Source organism: Elephas maximus, chromosome 2 (assembly GCF_024166365.1).
Source record: "Elephas maximus indicus isolate mEleMax1 chromosome 2, mEleMax1 primary haplotype, whole genome shotgun sequence".
Taxonomy (NCBI): domain Eukaryota; kingdom Metazoa; phylum Chordata; class Mammalia; order Proboscidea; family Elephantidae; genus Elephas; species Elephas maximus.
Genome location: NC_064820.1, coordinates 172,961,226 through 172,980,011, shown reverse-complemented (window position 1 = coordinate 172,980,011; position 18,786 = coordinate 172,961,226). Strand labels below are relative to the sequence as shown.

The 18,786-nt window shown below is 38.4% G+C and overlaps 1 protein-coding gene across 11 annotated transcripts in view; it reads right to left on the bottom strand.

The window, feature by feature from the left end:
- The window catches only part of SGCD (sarcoglycan delta), a 1,252,876-nt gene that overhangs the window by 250,297 nt on the left and 983,793 nt on the right, over positions 1–18,786 (bottom strand). For all 11 annotated transcript variants that reach the window (XR_007516169.1, XM_049874193.1, XM_049874194.1 and 8 more), the window contains one exon: positions 18,127–18,228. Coding sequence is in view for 10 of the 11 variants with exons in the window: in XM_049874193.1 (XP_049730150.1) it covers positions 18,127–18,228 (102 nt within the window). In the remaining variant the exon portion in view is untranslated. The remainder of the gene's footprint in view (positions 1–18,126; positions 18,229–18,786) is intronic.

Below are 18,786 nucleotides of genomic sequence, written 5' to 3'. Positions count from 1 at the left end.
TTAAGCCCTTACATCCTAAGACATTCATTATGTATAACGAATTAACCTTGCTTCTACGTATTTAAAACCATACTAGATATCTTGAAGAACTGAGAAAATAGTCACTCATGTTTTCTTTATTGTGTGGTTCACACGACAACTCCAGTTAAGAAAGGCCCTTACTGTTTTGGAAATTTCATGGGTTTTTATGACTTCATCTCAGTCTGTTTTGATGAACTCGAAATGAGAAACCAGTAGCTAGCTTGCTTAGGAATTTAAAACTTAATTTGTAATCTGAGGTTCTGCAGGAAAACATATGCATAGAACCCAAGATCTCTGGAATACCTTGGTATTTTTCCTCACTTGGGGACTTAATTTGCACATGAGTCCTTGATTGTTTTCAAATAGATACTGTAATACAATTCCAACAAATGGTATGGCCAACGTGAAATAACAGTCTAGTGGAAGACAATTTAGGAGGTCTGTGGTTTGAAAGAAAAACAGGCCTCCATAGAAAGTTATGACTCCATAAGGACAAACTACAAGAAGGAGCCATCTGGAGGGGAGACTAGAAAGATGGTGTTATGTGTTGCATTGTGTCCTCCCAAAATATGTGTCAACTTGGCTAGGCCATGATTCCCAGTATTGTGTGGTTATCTGCCATTTTGAAATCTGATATAATTAGCTACGAGTTGTAAATCCTGTCCTTTATGATGTTAGTGAGGCAGAATTGGAAGCAGTTATGTTAATGAGGCAGGGTACAATCTATAAAAAAAAAAAAAATTTTAGGATTAGGTTATATCTTGAGTTAATCTCTTTTGAAATGTAAAAGAAGCAAGCAGAGAGGAGAGAAACCTCCTAGCACCAGCAAAGAGGAGCTGGGAGTAGGGTGCATCCTTTGGAACCGGGTCCCCACGCTGAGAAACTCCTAGACCCAGGGGAAGACTGATGACAAGGATCTTCCACTAGAGCCAACAGAAAGAGAAAGCCTTTCTCTGAATCTGGTACCCTGAATTTAGACTTCTAGCCTCCTCGACTGTAAGAGGATATATTTCTGTTAGTTAAAACTATCCACTTGTGGTATTTCGGTTATAGCAGCACTAGATAACTAAGATAGACGGCAACGAGGAGAGAGAGGAAACAAGATACTTTTCTCTTCATAGAGGAGCCCAGGGAGTGCAAACAATTTACTACCAGTTGCTAACCTAAAGGTTGGCAGCTTGAACCCATCCAGCAACTTCACAGAAGAAAGACATGGTGGTCTGCTTCTCTAAAGTTTACAGCCTTGAAAACCCTATGTAGCAGTTCTACTCTGTAACACATTGGGTTGCCATGAGTTGGGGGCCAATTTGATGGCAGCTAACATCAACAACATCTCTTCATGGAACTGTCAAGGACTCCGCATGTTTCTTAGGGTCTCAGAGAAAGCAAGTTAGACAAACAGCACAGGTCAACCTATAATTATTGTCTCCCAGTTAAGTATAGTATTCCAGTTAAGAACATAGGCTTTAGAGTCAAACTTGTTTGGAATATTAGATATTTACTCTTCTAAAACCTTTATAAACATTTGGTGGCTCATTTCTAAATACAAAATCTGAATAACAGATCCTTCATAGGGTTACTGTAAGAAATACATGATAGAATTTCATGTTAGCAACATGTCTAGCATGATGATCACTCAAATCATGTACCTATCACAATAAAAAGAATGATGGTCTAATTGCACATTGTTTAAACTCAAATTCAGAAAACATTTATGAGCAATTACTATGGGCCAGGCCCTCTGCTAGTTGTTTTCATACCTATTAGCTCATTTAATCTCCACAGCAGCAAATCTATTAATACATATTAAAGTTAGAGACATTCAATATTAAAACAGAACAGCAAAATCTACAGGCACCTAGGAAATTTGAAATTTTTCTAACCATCCACCCATTCCCTGGTAGGAATTGTCAAGAGAACTAGTGGTTCTCCTGGGCATTAGATTTACCATACAGATTGTACACATAATGTCACAGAGACTGTTCTTTAAGAGCAATTTAAGGGTTTTTCAAGGGTAATTAAAAATATATAAAAATATATACACTTTTTGCCAGTTGGGTGAACTTTAAAAATTATAATATGCAACTCTGTTGTATAATTATCACTGTTGGATCCCACAGGACCATAACACCTGTGATGTTGCGCTGTGGTAGTGAAGATCTTAATGGAAAGTGTTTCCAGTACTTTCACCCATTAAGAGGGTGGCATTTGTCCTATACCATTCATGACTGTTGGCGTTGGCCAACTTTTTATACTAACTTCTACCATAACATTGTCAAATCCTGTTGTCATTAAACTTCTTCCTATACCTCCCTAATCTAAGTGCTGCTAAGGTATGATGAGAAAGAAAGGAGTACTTTACAACTTAGTGAACCCCATGGCAATTGTAGAAAGCAGCGTGGAGGTGATCTCAGAAAATTCTCATGTTAAGACAAGTAAAAAAAATAATCTGGAATGCTAACAAATATGTGAAAGAATGGTTTGTTTACAGCCAAAGCCAGGAGCAAACATCAAAACTACATATTTATCCAGTGATATGAATACCCACATATTAATTATTTAAAAAATAAACTCAGCCCAATTTCTCATCTCTTAATGAGCTACAACCTAAGGATAATTCAGCTTTCCATAAACATTCCTCTCATATTTTTTTAACATCCCTGTCTGAGCCTTAACTGATGGCTAAAACCAATCTACACAGCTTGATGACTGTTGTTGTTGTTAGGTGCCGTTCAGTCGGTTCCGATTCATAGTGACCCTACGCACAACAGAACAAAACACTGCCCAGTCCTGAGCCATCCTTAACAATCGTTGTTATGCTTGAGCTCATTATTGAGGCCACTGTGTCAATCCACCTCGTTGAGGGTCTTCCTCTTTTCCACTGACCCTGTACTCTGCCAAGCATGAAGTCCTTCTCCAGGGACTGATCCCTCCTGACAACATGTCCAAAGTATGTAAGACACAGTCTCGCCGTCCTTGCCTCTAAGGAGCATTCTGGTTGTACTTCTTCCAAGACAGATTTGTTCGTTCTTTTGGCAGTCCATGGTATATTCAATATTCTTTGCCAGCACCACAATTCAAAGGCATCAATTCTTTGGTCTTCCTTATTCATTGTCCAGGTTTCACATGCTCTCGTGGACTTGGTCTGATTTTCTTCAGTTTTAGCTTAAACTTGCATATGAGCAATTGATGTTCTGTTCCACAGTCGGCCCCTGGCCTTGTTCTGACTGATGATATTGAGCTTTTCTATCATCTCTTTCCACAGATGTAGTCAATTTGATTTCTGTGTGTGTTCCATCTGGTGAGGTCCATGTGTATAGTCGTTGTTGATGTTGGTGAAAGAACGTATTTGCAATGAAGAAGTCTTTGGTCTTGCAAAGTTCTATCATTCGATCTCCAGCATTGTTTCTATCACCAAGGCCATATTTTCCAACTACTGATCCTTCTTCTTTGTTTCCAACTTTCGCATTCCAATGGCCAGTAATTATCAATGCATCTTGATTGTATGTCCGATCAATTTCATACTGCAGCAGCTGATAAAAATCTGCTATTTCTTCATCTTTGGCCCTAGTGGTTGGTGCTTAAATTTGAATAACAATCGTATTACTGGTCTTCCTTGTAGGCATATGGATATTATCCTATCACTGACACGTTGTACTTCAGGATAGATCTTGAAACGTTCTTTTTGATGATGAATGCAATATCATTCCTCTTTAAGTTGTCATTCCCAGCATAGTAGACTACATGATCGTCTGATTCAAAATGGCCAATACCAGTCCATTTCAGCTCACTAGTGCCTAGATATCTATGTTTATGGGTTCCATTTCATTTTTGATGATTTCCAATTTCCCTAGATTCATACTTCATATATTCCAGGTTCCAATTATTAATGGATGTTTGCAGCTGTTTCTTCTCATTTTGAGTGGTGCCGCATCAGCAAATGAAGGTCCCAAAAGCTTTTCTCCAACCACGTCATTAAGGTTTACTCTACTTTGAGGAGGCAACTCTTCCCCAGTCATCTTTTGAGTGCCTTCCAACCTGGGGGGCTCATCTTCCAGCACTATATCAGACAATGTTCTGCTGCTATTCATAAGGTTTTCACTGGCTAATGCTTTTCAGAAGTAGGCTGCTGGGTCCTTCTTCCTAGTCTGTCTTAGTCTGGAAGCCTGTCCTCCATGGGTGACCCTGCTGGTATCTGAATACTGGTGGCATAGCTTCCAGCATCACAGGAACATGCAAGCCCCCACAGTACGAGAAACTGACAGACACATGGGGGCAGCTTGATGATAGAAAAGTACAATTATCGTTCCATCTGCACTTGTCTCTTACTATAGACAGATGCCACTTTTCATTTCTGGGACTCTGCTGTTGCAAAATGGAAGCTGAGGCATACTAGGTAGAGAAATTTCACATTTGTTGCACCAAATGGGAAGGAACACTGAAGAGTCCTGTTGTTCACTCTTTCAACATGGCTGTTTTGCCCAATCTACCTTACCTTTCCTCTCCCTCCAACACGCAACAAGTGCCTGTGAAAAATATTTATCAGTCTTTAGATCTTGATTTACTTTGTAGGCCATTTGATATTTGCCTAGAGGCAGAATCACTGCTAATAAAAACAGAATCAGTCATGGAAATGTAAAGTCCCCCACTCATAATTTAGGCAACTGCCATTTAGACATCAGTGGTGATAATTTTTAGAGAAATGCATCATAAGGCTAGGCTTAGATGCTGATACAGTTCATAAAATCAAGGAAGAGTTATTTGCTTATACTCTCACCCGGCAAAAAAGGGATTTTTAAGCCTCTGAAATTACATCTCTGGAGAAAAATTCAAACGTTTTTGACAATGAACAAGCTTTCTAAAAATTAAGACTAACAGTCCAACATACCCAGAGCAATTAGAAAGCACTGATGTGACAAGATGTGCCAGGAGAGGGGTATGGTTTGATTGACACACAAAGAAAATAATTTTTAAAGCATTTTTTTTGGGGGGGGGGCAATCCTTCAGCAGTGAAGAACAATACAACTTTTAAGAATATATAAAAATATCTTTCTCCCTTAAAGCTTGCTTCTCCCTCCATAAATCTTCCCAAGTATTACACCAGTATTATTGTCTGGGAGGTGCCACCTAACTGAAGTAGGACTCTACCTATCATTAAAGGAGCGTAAAACACACTAGACTCTGGTGTATAGTTTCTTTCCTCTTAAGTTTTTTTTTTTTTTTTAAATATGCAAGAAGCAGACTCAGCAGCAAATAGTCATTACAGGTGGCTGGGATGTCCCTGAAACTAAAAGTGTTTGACAGTGTTGATATGCCACAGTGATGACTAAGAGGAGCTCAGAGATGTGAAGGGCTGGGAGTGCTAATTTTGTTCTATTGAACTGTTCTGTGGGTGACACAGTTCCCCATTTGGAAGCTTTTGTTATCCTGTGGGTGGCACGAATCAAGGCTTAGGGCAGGGCTAAACCGCAAAGCAACCAAAAGTGGTCATTCAATACCTTTAGTACCACTTTTATCTCTTTCACTTAGCCTGGGCCCCACTCCCCCAGGGCTTCACCCCACTCACTTGCTCAAGCCCTCTTCTACTTAATTGACTACTTAGTATGCAGGTGATGCACATAATGGATCAACTTGTAAGTTCTTGAACAAGAGAAACTTGTCTCTCTCTCTAGCTGAGAGTCTCTCACAGAATCTTTGTGCCAGAAGAGTCCTAAGAGATCATTCATTCATTCAAAAAGACATCTGCTTTCCTTCTATGTGACAGGAACTAGGCTAGGAACTAAGAATGCATTGATAAATTTACAAAAACAAAGGTTGATAATAAATGTTTATTATATTCAGCTTTTATACAGTGCTTTATAGGCAACGCACTGTTCTACAAACTTTGCACAAAATAACTCTTGCAAAGCTGTGGTAAGTTTACAGGGTAGTACCATTGTTCTGCCCCCTTTACATATGAGGAAAGTGAGGCACAGAAAGGTTAAGTAATTTCCCCAAGATCATAAAGCTTGACAAAGCCAAGATCTGAATCCAGATCTTGGTCCAGATCTGCTCCAGAGCTTGGTCTAAAATACCACTTAGCACTGCCTTTTACAGTGCATGAAGATTATATATTACCTATTAGATTATACATTATGCATATACAAGATTACATATTGTATATACATATCATATATATTATACGTAAGATTATATATTCATAGGGGAAGCAAACAAGTATCTATATCAATATAAAAAAAACAAAACAAAAAACAAAACCTACTGCCCTCGAGTTGACTCTGACTCATACTCACCCTATAAGACAGAATATATCTGCTCCCGCAGGCTTTCCAAGGAGCAGCTGTGGATTAGAACTGTCGAAATTTTTGTTAGCAGCCGAGCTCTTAACCACTGTGCAACCAGGTCTCCTCAATATATAATAGTATAATTAAAAAAAAAAAAAAAAGTAATTGTCCAGTAGATTCTGACTCACAGTGATCCTACAGGACAGAGTATAACTGCCCGACAGCATTTCCAAGGGTATAAATCTTTATGTATGCAGGAGGACACATTTTCTCCGACAGCGCAACTGGTGGGTTCAAACCTCCGACCTTTCCGTTAGCAGCGGAGCTTTTAACCATTGAGCAACCAGGACTCCTTCAATATAATACCATAATGCATATATATATTCACACACACATTTATATATAAAGCAAATACTATATACACAACAGATGAATATGTAAATAAATATGTTGTTAGGTGTCATCAATTTGGTTATGACTCATAGTGACCCTGTGTACAAAAGAATGAAACGCTGCCTGATCTTGCACCATCCTCTCAATCCTGGCTGTGTTTGAGCTCACTGTTGCAGCCACAGTGTCAATTCATCTCACTGAAGATCTTCCTCTTTTTCTCCGACTCTCTACTTTACCAAGCATGATGTCTTCCTCCAGGGACTAGTCCCTCCTGATAACATGTCCAACGTATATGAGTGCTTGAGTACACGAGTACATGAGTCTCACCATCCTCTCTTCTAAGGAGCATTCTGGTTGCACTTCCTCCAAGACAGATTTGTTTGTTCTTCTGGCACTGCACGGTAAATTCAATTTTTCTTGCCAACACCATAATTCAAAGTATCAATCAATTTTTCTTCAGTCTACCTTATTCATTGTCCAGCTTTCCCATGCATATGAGGTGACTGAAAATACCGTGACTTGGGTCAGGTAACACTTTAAAGAGGTCTTTTGCAGCACATTTGCCCAATGCAATACATCATTTGCTTTCTTGACTGTTGCTTCCTTGTGCGTTGACTGTGGACGCAAGTAAAATGAAGTCCTTGCCATCGATCTTTTCTCTGTTTATCTCGATGTTGCTTGTTGCTCTAGTTGTGAGGATTTTTGTTTTCTTTAAGTTAAAGTGTAATACATACTGAAGGCTCTAGTCTTTGATCTTCATCAATTAAGTGCTTCAAGTCCTCCTTCACTTTCAGCAAGCAAAGTTGTGTCATCTGCTTATTGCGGGTTGTCATTTGGTTTCCATTCTATCATGATGCTGTGTTTGACTTCATATAGTCCAGTTTCTCGGATTATTTGCTCAGCATACAGACTGAATAAGTACAGTGAGAGGCTACAACCCTCACACGTACCTTTCTTGACTTTAAACCATGCAGTATCCCTTGTTCTATTCAAACGCAGGCAAACATCTTCCCAGGTATTCTCTGCTTTTGGCCATGATCCATCTTATATCACCAATGATATCCCTTGTTCTGTGTCCTCTTAATGAATCCAGCTTTAATTTCTGGCAGTTCTCTGTTGATGTTCTGCTGCAACTGTTTTTGAATTATCTTCATTAAAAATTTACTTGCATATAGTATTAATGATAATGTTAGATAATTTCTCCATTCTGTTGGATCATCTTTCTTTAGAATAGACATGTATATGGATCTCTTCCAGTCAGTTTGCCAGGTAGCAGCCTTCCAGATTTCTTGGCAAAGATGAGTGAGTGCTTCCAGCATTGCACCTGTTTGTTGAAACATCTCAACTGGTATTTTGTCAATTCCTAGAGCCCTGTTTTTCACCAGTGCCTTCAGTGCAGCTTGGGTTTCTTCCTTCAGACCATCAGTTCTTGATCATATGCTACCTCTTCACATGGCTGAACATCTATCAATTCTTTTTGATACAATGACTCTATGTATTCCTTCCATCTTCTTTTGATGCTTCCTGCGTTGTCTAATATTTTCCCCCACAGAATCCTTCAATATTGCAGCTGGAGGCCTGAATTTTTCCTTCAGATCTTTCAGCATGAGAAGTGCCAAGCATGTCCTTTCTTCCCTTTTGGCTCTCTAATTTCAGATCTTTGCACATTTCATTATAATACTTTGCCCTTTCTTTGCAAGTTGCCCTTTGAAATCTCCTGTTCAGCTCTTGTACTTCATCATTTCTTCCTTTCACTTTAGCTACTCTAAGTTCAAGAGGGTCACTATGAGTCGGAACCGTCTTGATGGTACCTAACAACAACAACAACAAGTTCAAGAGTAAGTTTCAGAGTCTCTTCTGACATCTATTTTGGTCTTTTTATTGTTTTAATGATTTTTTGCCTTCTTCATGTATGCTGTCGTTCCCCAACTTATCTGGTCTTTGTTCATTAGTGTTCAATGCATCAAATCTATCCTTGAGACAGCTCTATACTCAGGTGGTACATACTTAAGGTCGTACTTTGACTCTTGTTGACTAATTTTAAATTTTCTTCAGTTTCAACTTGAACTTACATAGGAGCAATTCATGGTGGGTTCCACAGTCTGCCACTAACCTTGTGCTGACCGATGATATTAAACTTCTCTATCATCTCCTTCCACAGATGTAGTCAATTTGATTCCCGTGCATTCCCTCTGGTGAGGTTCACGTGTATAGTAGCAGTTCATGTTGTTGAAAAAACGAATTTCCAATGAATAAGTCATTGGTCTTGCAAAACTCTAATATGTGATCTCTGGCATCATTTCTATCATCAAGGCCGTATTTTCCAACTACTGATCCTTCTTCTTTCTTTCACATTCCAATCACCAATATTCATAAATACATCTTGATTGCATGTTTGATGAATTTCAGACTGCAGAAGCTGGTAAATATCTTCAATTTCTTCATCTTGGGCATTAGCGGTTGGTGCATAAATTTGAATAACAGTCGTATTTACTGGTCTTCCTTGTAGGTGTATTGATATTATCCTGTCACTGACAGCATTGTATTTCAGGACAGATCTTGAAATGCTCTTTTTGATGATGAATGCAATGCCATTCCTCTTCATTTTGTCATTCCCAGCACAGTGGACCATATGATTGCCCAATTCAGTATGACCAGTACCAGTCCATTTCAGCTCACTAATGCCTAGGATATTGATCTTTATGTGTTTCACTTCATTTTTGACAATGTCTAATTTTCCTTGATTCATACTGTTTACATTCCACATTCTGATTATTAATGTATGTTTGCAGCTGTTTTTTCTCATTTTGAGTCATGCTGCATCAGCAAATGAAGGTCCCCAAAGCTTGACTCCATCCACGTCATTAATGTCTTTTTTACTTTGAGGAGGCAGCTCTTCCCTAGTCATATTTTGAGTGCTTTCCAACCTCATGGACTCATCTTCTGGCATCGTATCAATGTTCCATTGTTATCCATAAGGTTTTCACTGGTCGATTTTTTCAGAAGTAGACTGCTAGGTCCTTCTTCCCAGTCTGTCTTAATCTGGAAGCTCTACTGAAACCTGTCCACCATGGGTTATCCTATTAGTATTTGAAATATCAGTGGCATAGCTTCCAGCATCACAGCAACACACAAGCCACCACAGTACGACAAAGTGACAGATGGGTGGTGGAAAGAAATATATCAGTAATAAAATATATCATAACACAACATGATATAATGAAGGAAAATAAGGCCAGTGGGTAAGGGGTATTTTTTAGATTGAGTAGACAGGGATGGGCACTGTGAGGTGCTATTTGAGAAGAGACCTAATGAATTTCAGGCTTAATTTTCATCCAATCTGATGGTTGTCAGACTGCAGTCTGTAGAACCCCACCTTGGGAGAGCAGTGGCATCCTAAGGTTACTTGTGAATATGACAAAGTCTTAGTCAGGGTGACAGGGCTGCAGGGTCCAATCCTTGGAAAACCATAGCAGCTTAGCTTCCCTCTGGTTTGGATTTTGGGATTCCAAGAAAAAAAAGGTTTCAAAAGGATTAGAAAACCACTGATCTAGTCCAGCCAACTGAGTTTATAGATAAACTGAGACATGAGAAGTCACTTGCTGGAGGTCTCATTGCTGGCCAGTGGGACAACTGAGAAAATACCCAAATTCCCTGACTTTGAAACTAATGTACTTTCTAGAATACCAAAATGCCAGCTTTATTCTCCTCCTCCAGTATAATTTTAATTTAATATCTTAAGGGTACAGATAGATGGTCTCATCCAATAGGCTACATCTTTCTGTTTGGAAACTTCAAAACCGAACTCCAGGCTTCACGAAGACAACTATATGTGACCTTCTGGCCTTCCCCCTGAATTCCATTAACTGCCACCATCTCCACCCACTATTCTAATTTGTATTTTTCCTGGTCTTGACCCATCATAGCTTTTATTACTATGCTACTGTACGAATTTCTTATAAGCTGCTTCAAATCCTTTGCAGAAATGTATTTGCATATGGGGAGTGGTGGTGTTCAGTTGGAGCCTGGAATAAGTAAACATTTTTGAGACTCAAGAGTCTTCAATTAAATGAGATTCTCACGGGGCCCTTCAGGTGTCATGACAGGCAACAAGGAAGAATTTGGGGCAGCACCTGCCCGATGTCTCTCAAATCACAGAAATTGGACATTCCCTTCCTCGTTTTAACTTTGGCCTTACTCCTTCCAAAACAGTACAAGAGAGATAGGATCAAAGCTCTCAGTAACTCTTTTATGTTCATCCTGTTTTTCATTAAAAAAAAAAAAAAAACAGAAACAAAAACAAAAAATAGCATGTACAGTCAATTTCTCCCAAATTAAAGAAACAACAAAGACTTCGTCAGCCCATTTTAATTCTAAGGCAACAAAAATCCTTCAAATAGTTACCTGTTTTCCAGGATAAACAAACCAACCACACTCTTAAGTGTCAACATATTCAAAGTTTGTGTGTCTGCTTAAAAAAAAAAAGTAAACAGATGGTTCACACTATGGTCCACAATAAATTACTACACGTAAAGAGACAGATTCATTTTGGGAATGGCTTTCAACTTTACAGTGCAGATGGGCTTATAGATGACCCGTCCAATTTTTCATATCTCCCTAATTTATGTGTGCACAAAGAAATGCAAAGATGCCTAATGCACCCCTCTGACTTAGTAAAATCACTTTTATTTACTCAGGCAATACTTCATGGTCCAGTTAACTTCTTAATTAAAGACAGCAAGATGCTCATGTTCCATTCAAGTGGCAAGGAATACACTGTTTTGTGTGCAATATGTTCAGCTGAGAGTTAAAGCTGTTTTGTTCACTGCGGAGAAGCCACCACGGTTTTCAATTGGTTTCTATACTAACCAGGGCTCTGCTCACTGCAACTAAATTGACAATGGCGCCTCTTTAAACAAAGCTGGCAAGTCTGCCATCCCATGTCACTTCTGGGTTGTTTGCCTCATGCAGAGCATGCAGAATTCAAATTTTCACATGTTCTTCTCCCTGTCTGCCTCCTTGCCCCTGCTCATGCTCTGTAGTAATTCCAGGAATAAACTTAAAAAGGAGGAATGTTCTAGGAAATAGTGGAGAATGGATGCTGTGGGCCGTACCCTCCACCTCTAGAGATGAGGCTTTAATACCTCAAGGCCATTCAACTTGCATATGATTTTCAGCAACCCACAGGAGGTGGACGTTTTCATGATGTCCTAGGGAAAACTGGGGCAAAAGAGATAAAAATGAGAAGCAAGGAATAATGAGTCACTAGGGAATACGACTCCTGAAAAATCAACCTAATTTCCTCTCCTCTACATGACTTACATGACAAGATACATATACATTCACAATTCCATCAACCAGGGTATGGACCCCCAGGGGACTTCAGAGATCCATAATATAAGTGAGTTAAGCAGGCTGGGTGAGACACAATAGTGACGAGTGGGGACTGTGGCAAACTGGAGACCAAATGCTCCATCTAAAGAGGGCAGGTGCGGCTCAGCTCCAATCCGTGGGAATATCAAACCATTCTGCCACATTTTCTGTTCTTTCATGAGAATCAGGAAGTGCAAAATTTCTAAAATGTGAAATCTTCAGACCTTTAAATATTAGAAATAAATGCATATTAAAAGGAAGATACTTATGTGAGGCAAACTATTGCTGTGGGCTGGATTCAGTTTGTAAATTTTGTCATAAATTTTAATGGTTTATAAAGTATGTAACTTAAATTATTTCATTTAATCCTCACAATAAAATTGTAAAGTAGAGACTATCATCTCGGTGATTAGATCAGTCACAATTAAGCCTGGCTTTCTTGTATAATCCACTCTTGTTTCTGGTTTCTTTTTCCTCGCGCTTTTGAATTCTCTCAGGGTGACAATATTCCTTCCAGTCAGTTATTTCTCCTGAAAGGGGAATGGCCACATATAACTCAACTTCTCTTACTAAGCACAGTGTTATGAGAAAATTAATTACCATGTAAAGAGTGTTAAAGCAGAAAAAAATAATACAATACTGAATTTTAGTTCTGAATTTAGCTGGGTATACCCATTGCCATCCAGTGAATTCTGACTCATAGCAACCCTATAGGACAGAGTAAAACTGCCCCATAGAGTCCCCAAGGCTGTAATCTTTACAGAAGCAGACTGCCACATCTTGCTTCTGCAGAGCAGCTGGTGGGTTCGAACCGCCAACCTTTCAATTAGCAGCTGAGCCCTTAACTACTGTGCCACCAGGGCTTCTTTAGCTAGGTACAGTTTGGGTAAATCCCATATCTTTTCTGGGACTCAGTATCCCTCTCTTTTAAATAAAGCGACTCGTCTAATTGAATTCTTAAGAGTTTTCAACCTCTAGCCTAGATTATTTTGGTAATTCAGGCTGGTGGAATAATTTCAAATTAACATCATGCTAAAATCAAAATAGATCTTAAAGAACATCTTTCTGTAAAACAAAGAGATGATAGATCCAAATGTAAAAATTCACGGTGAGGATGACCAGCTCAGAGTTTCAGAGTATTCAGATGTTTCTCTTATTTTACACATATTAACAGGCTTGGAAACCCTCAAACTCCATTTTTATGTGGAATTCAGACTTTCATATGAACCACCACTTAGACTGGTCTTTGTACAGTACTGGTATGTGTGTAGGTGTTTTGACCTTTAAATATTTTATTACATTTTGCTTTTACTATGTTTTATAAAATAAGTGGAAATGTCATCGCTGAATCAAAGATACACACTTTATTAAGGAACTTGACATATACTGTTAAAGTATTTTTTCAGAAAGATTCTGCCAATAGTCTATGAGTTTCAAAGCTCTCAGAAAAATTTAATCAGAAGAATGAGAGCAAAGTGAGTTGAACATTGGCAGGCTGTAACTGAGTGAAAGGAAGAAAAATTTAAAACTAAAAGCTATTGAATGTGCAATTCTTCCTTAGAAGATAGCTAGTTTGTCATTAAGAAGACACGTAAGTAGAGGCTGAAAGATTATTGGTTTAGAGAAGTTCAAACATCAGATGAGATTTGGACTAGATGATGTTAATAGTGAAAAATCATCATTATCATCACTGCCTTCATCATCAGGAGAAGAATATAAGGATAGGAGCTACCATTCCTGGAACACTAACTTCATGGCAAGCCCTGTATTAAGAACGTCACCAACATTATCTTACCCATTTAGGAATCCATGGGTGGCGCAAATAGTTAAGCACTCAGCTACTTACTGAAAGTTTCATGGTTTGAGTCCACCCAGAGGCAGTTCAGAAAAAGTGCCCGGTAATCTACTTCTGAAAGATCACAGCCACGAAAAAACCCAGTGGAGCACAGTTCTACCCTGACACACATGGGGCTGCCATGAGTCAGAATCCAATTGATGGCAACTTTTTTTTTTTGAACCTTACTTATTTACAGACACTCATAATGTAGGTATTAATGTCATGTCAATTGTACCGATAAGAAAACAAAGATCACCCGCTAGCAAATGGTGGCACTTGTTGCCATCCAACTCCGATAACACAGTACATGTCTTAGGCATGTGATGCCTCTTGGTATAGGCAACCTCTGAAAAATCTCCTTTACACATGATTTCATAAATCTATAAACAGATTATGGTAGGTGAGAACAACTTAGAATATGTGAGTTTTGTATGCCACGTTTTTTAAAAGGCATAAAAATATCCTTGCCTTATATAATTTTCTACTTTATTCTCTTAATATGAGTTAATTTTTTGACCCCTCCTTCAACTTCTCTTCCTACGCTCTTATTTTCTGAACTTCTAAATTCAATACAGCAATGGGCTAGGACCTTTACACCCTCCTCAAGTTTAGTCCGAGGTGAGGATGGAGATAAACTCATTTGTAACTTTTTCTCTAATAAATTTATGAATCTTTCTTGTAGTCACAATAGTGCCTGGCACACAGTATGTGCCCAATAAATGCTAATTACCCTTCCTTTGCCATTTTCCATTAAGTTACACAAAAGCATCATCTAGTTCCAGCATAAAAGGAAGCAAGGGCCTCTCTCAAGTAGTGGGACTCTTCTCCTGTCATCCAAAATTATACTTTGTGGTTAAAGGTCATCTTGGTGCTTATTTATTCAGTCTATCTACTGGTAGTTTCCTGCCAAAAATTTGTAGTTGTATGCAGCAATTAAAGAGATGCTTACCATGTTGAAATGGTGATAGAAACATAGACTGCTGTGACACTAAGTCCCTTAGATTTACAAATTTCTGTGTTCATATATTCAAGTGGTATTTCAAGGGACATTTAGTGTGTGTCCTTCCCAATCTATTTTCTGAATGGCATGATTCCTTGCCACTTAGAAGCTATGCACCCATGAGGCTGACGCTAGAAGTTCCTGAGACTTTCATTCAATTCCCAGATGGAAGTTTTATAGATGTGAAAATTTTTTATTAACTCATCTTTCTAAGTGACTGCTATCACGCTAATCAATTTGTATTGACTTTACCCAGGACACAACCTCCAATAATGAAATCAGATATAGTATCGAATATTGCATAGGTTACTTAACTAATCTCAATTTCTCTCAGCTCAGTGAAATGCAAAACCAGAATGAAGCTAAGTGTTACTTAATTAGTTATCCTTGCTTAGGATGGCTGACTAATCTTGTTCAACTGGACTCTGATCTCTTTTCAATGGGAAAAATAGAAGGCTATGCCACATGAAATAGAAGAAGCAGCTGTGAGCTATGCAGAAATTATATTTCCAATTGTTCTACAGAGAAGTGTTATTCAGAGGTGGTCTTCAAACCGGACAGGTATATTAGGAAAGACACAACAGTGCAGGTGACAGAGGAAGTGGCTTGAACTAGGGTGTAGCATACAATGGAGAACGCGTTACAGGTAGAGCTGATTTCAATATTGATCTTAAAACTCACTGCCATCAAGTCAATTCCAACTCATAGTGATCCTATAGGACAGAGTAGAACTGACCCATAAGGTTTCCAAGGAGCAGCTGGTGGATTTGAACTGCCGATCTTTTGGTTAGTAGCCAAGTTCTTAGCCATCAGGGATTCAAAGACAGATCTTATTAGGTTCATATCTGTATGTGTTTTTTAGTCTTCAGATAGAAAATAATTCTTTTTTCACCGTAAAAAAGGCTAAAAAGTTTTATATTATTTACTATAAGAAAAACTGCTTTATCAAGGAGAAAGGAAAAATAGTGAATTCTAACACTGTATTTGTTTTTAAAAAGGTAATTCGAAAGGACTGAATTTAACTCATTGATTTTTCACTATTAAGTTAAAAAAAATATTATTACTTTTTTAAGCTACGAATCAAAAATATCTCTAAGTTGGGGTCAGCTGGCTCTGTCAGCTTGCACATAGGATGGCTGACATATTTGTTAAAAGTTGAATTCCTGCACATGGGCCTAAGAGACATAACAGCTACCCTTTTTCAAGTCTTCCAAAACGTAGTTCTCAATTCCTTAACAGGGCACTAGTTCTAGACCAAGGGAAATTATTTCAAGATGTTCTGATTAATACATATCAATTATAATACCCAGGATCTTAAAATCTGCTTTCTTGAACCACATGCAACCTAATCATCACATTTATATATTTATGGAAATATCATCCATATAGATTACAAGGATTTACAAACTATGGCCTATGGGCTATTTCCGTATTGGCCTTGAGGTAAGAATGGTTCTCATTTTTTTAAAGGTTGTAAAAAAAAAAGACTAGAATATTTACAATCTCACCCTTTGTAGCACAAGTTTTCTGACCCAATTACAGGGAAAATACCAATCTAAACTAGAAAATTAAAACAAAATGTAATATAGATAATATTATTAATCTAGAATACAACCAGTAACTCAAACCAATGACTTAACAACCAATTTGCCAGGTTGGGAGAACAAAACAGAGATCAAAAACAATGTATACAACAAGTGTTTCTTGAATGTTTGAAACTGACTGCTTCCATTCAGCCCTAGGCAGAATCATCGCCAAATTAAACAAGGGCTGACCCACTTCGTTGTAGGTTCCTCCCATCACCCTAGGATATTCTAGGATATACTCTCTTCAAAGACCGACGATGCTTTTACTTCTTGTACTTTAAAATGCCCAAGCCAGAGCGCTATGGGTTCCCCTTAAATTTTATAGTTCTTCTGTGGTTGATTCGATTTGTTATTTGTGATGATTTTAACATCATGGCTCCCTGTTTTTTGAGGCCACTCAATAGTTCCTCTCAGTTTCATACAATCGCATACTTTAGATGGCATTCAGATAAAATTACCACTGCATCAAGTTGGTGAATTTCATTAATTATGCTAATCAATGCACACAATGCAAGTGATGCCTTGGGGAAATTTTCATGATATTCCTTGCCTGCAGGTGGACCCAGATAGGTCCCAGGCAGAGTAAATGCATTAATTATCCTTTTCAATGAGCTAATCCCCCATCCCACTAAAAAACAAAACCAAAGAAACAAACAAACAAAAAATCAACCAACAAAGTCCACTCTAAGGATTTGACAAGATTGGTTAATAAAAGCCACGGACCTAGGAATCACTACTACCATTTAAAAAAAAAAAAAGCAAAGAAAAGAAACTGAGAGTAAAAAATAATGTAGGAGGCTGTGGTTAACAGAAAAGGCTTTAAAGTTAGATTTTCTTAGTTCAAATCTTTATTTTGCTACTTTGTAAATACATGGCTTTGGACAAATTTTTTCTTTGAGCCTCAGTTCCTTTATCTGTAAAATGGAGACAATAGTCCCCACCCTGCTACGTTGCTCTGTGAATTAAAGTAGGTAATCATAATGGACGCAGAGCAGTGATATGTCCGACACAGAGTACACACATTACAGTGACTATTTAAAGACCATTTCAGAGCATAGGTGTTGACGTTGCACTGCTTCTTACTAACCTTCGCTACATTGTTCAGATTCTTAATGAAAAACAAAACACAAGCAAAAAAGTGCCTTGGAAGCACTGAGCAACTAAAACCAACAGGAATATTACCTAGGGTTTATACTGTATTTAAAACACTTGGAAACCATGGTGGCGTACTGGTTAAGAGCTACGACTGCTAACCAAAAAGTCCGCAGTTTGAATCCACCAGGCGCTCCTTGGAAACCGCGTGGGGCAGTTCTACTCTGTCCTGTAGGGTCGCTAAGAGTTGAAATCGACTGGGTGGCAATGGGTTTGGTTTTTAGTTTTAAAGCAGTTAGTTGATTAGCAAGGATTCTTGCCCTGTAATTAAGCAGGCATGGAAAGAGGCTCAGAGAGATTATCTCCCTTGTTGGCAACACCACAGCCATGATTACACTCAATGCTTTAGACTCAAACACCATGTTCAATTTACTATATTCCCTTCTCCAACCCTCTATATTCAGCTGACAGCAAGACCATTTTCTCCAGATTTAGACTTCCAGAGGAACAATCATCCTTCTTCTCTCAGCAAAAACTTACTGGCCGGGAACGGATTTCTTTGGCGTAGAGAGGTTGTAAGAATTCTGAGTCTCCTTCGAGCTTTAGACCTTTTTCTGTGATTCTCAAGTTTCCCATTCCATCCTGAAAGAGAGGCACGGGAAGAGAACAGGGAAAATGTCATTAGCCAAAATTTCAAAGTACCTCAGGCTGTCAAAAATTGAAACTAAGTTATTGCTCTCTCTCTCTTTCTGTCTTTTTTTTTTTTTTGAGAGTTGACTGAGGAAGGGTCCAAAGGAATACATAAAATACTTGAAGGCATTGTTCAATGCAATTATATATATTATCCTCTTTGCTCACTTACTCTGAAAAAATTCTATTCCAAGCAATCTGTAGTGCCCCCAGTCATTCATGTGCACAGATGAATGAGGCCCTTGATAGGCGGTGCAGAAAGAATCTATGAAGGTGGTGAGTGGGAGGGGATAAAAGGATGGTTTTCCATGTTCAAGCAAAATATCTTGTTTCTAAAACTCTATGCAAAAATTTCAAACTGGCAGTCTGCTGGTCACATCCAGCCTTTGGACATTGTTTGGCTCACAAAACATTTAGGAAGTTAGTTCCTAACATTTTTTCCTAATATTTTATTCTGGAAAATTTAAAAATATATACAAAATTACAAAGACTAGATAGCAAACACCTAAG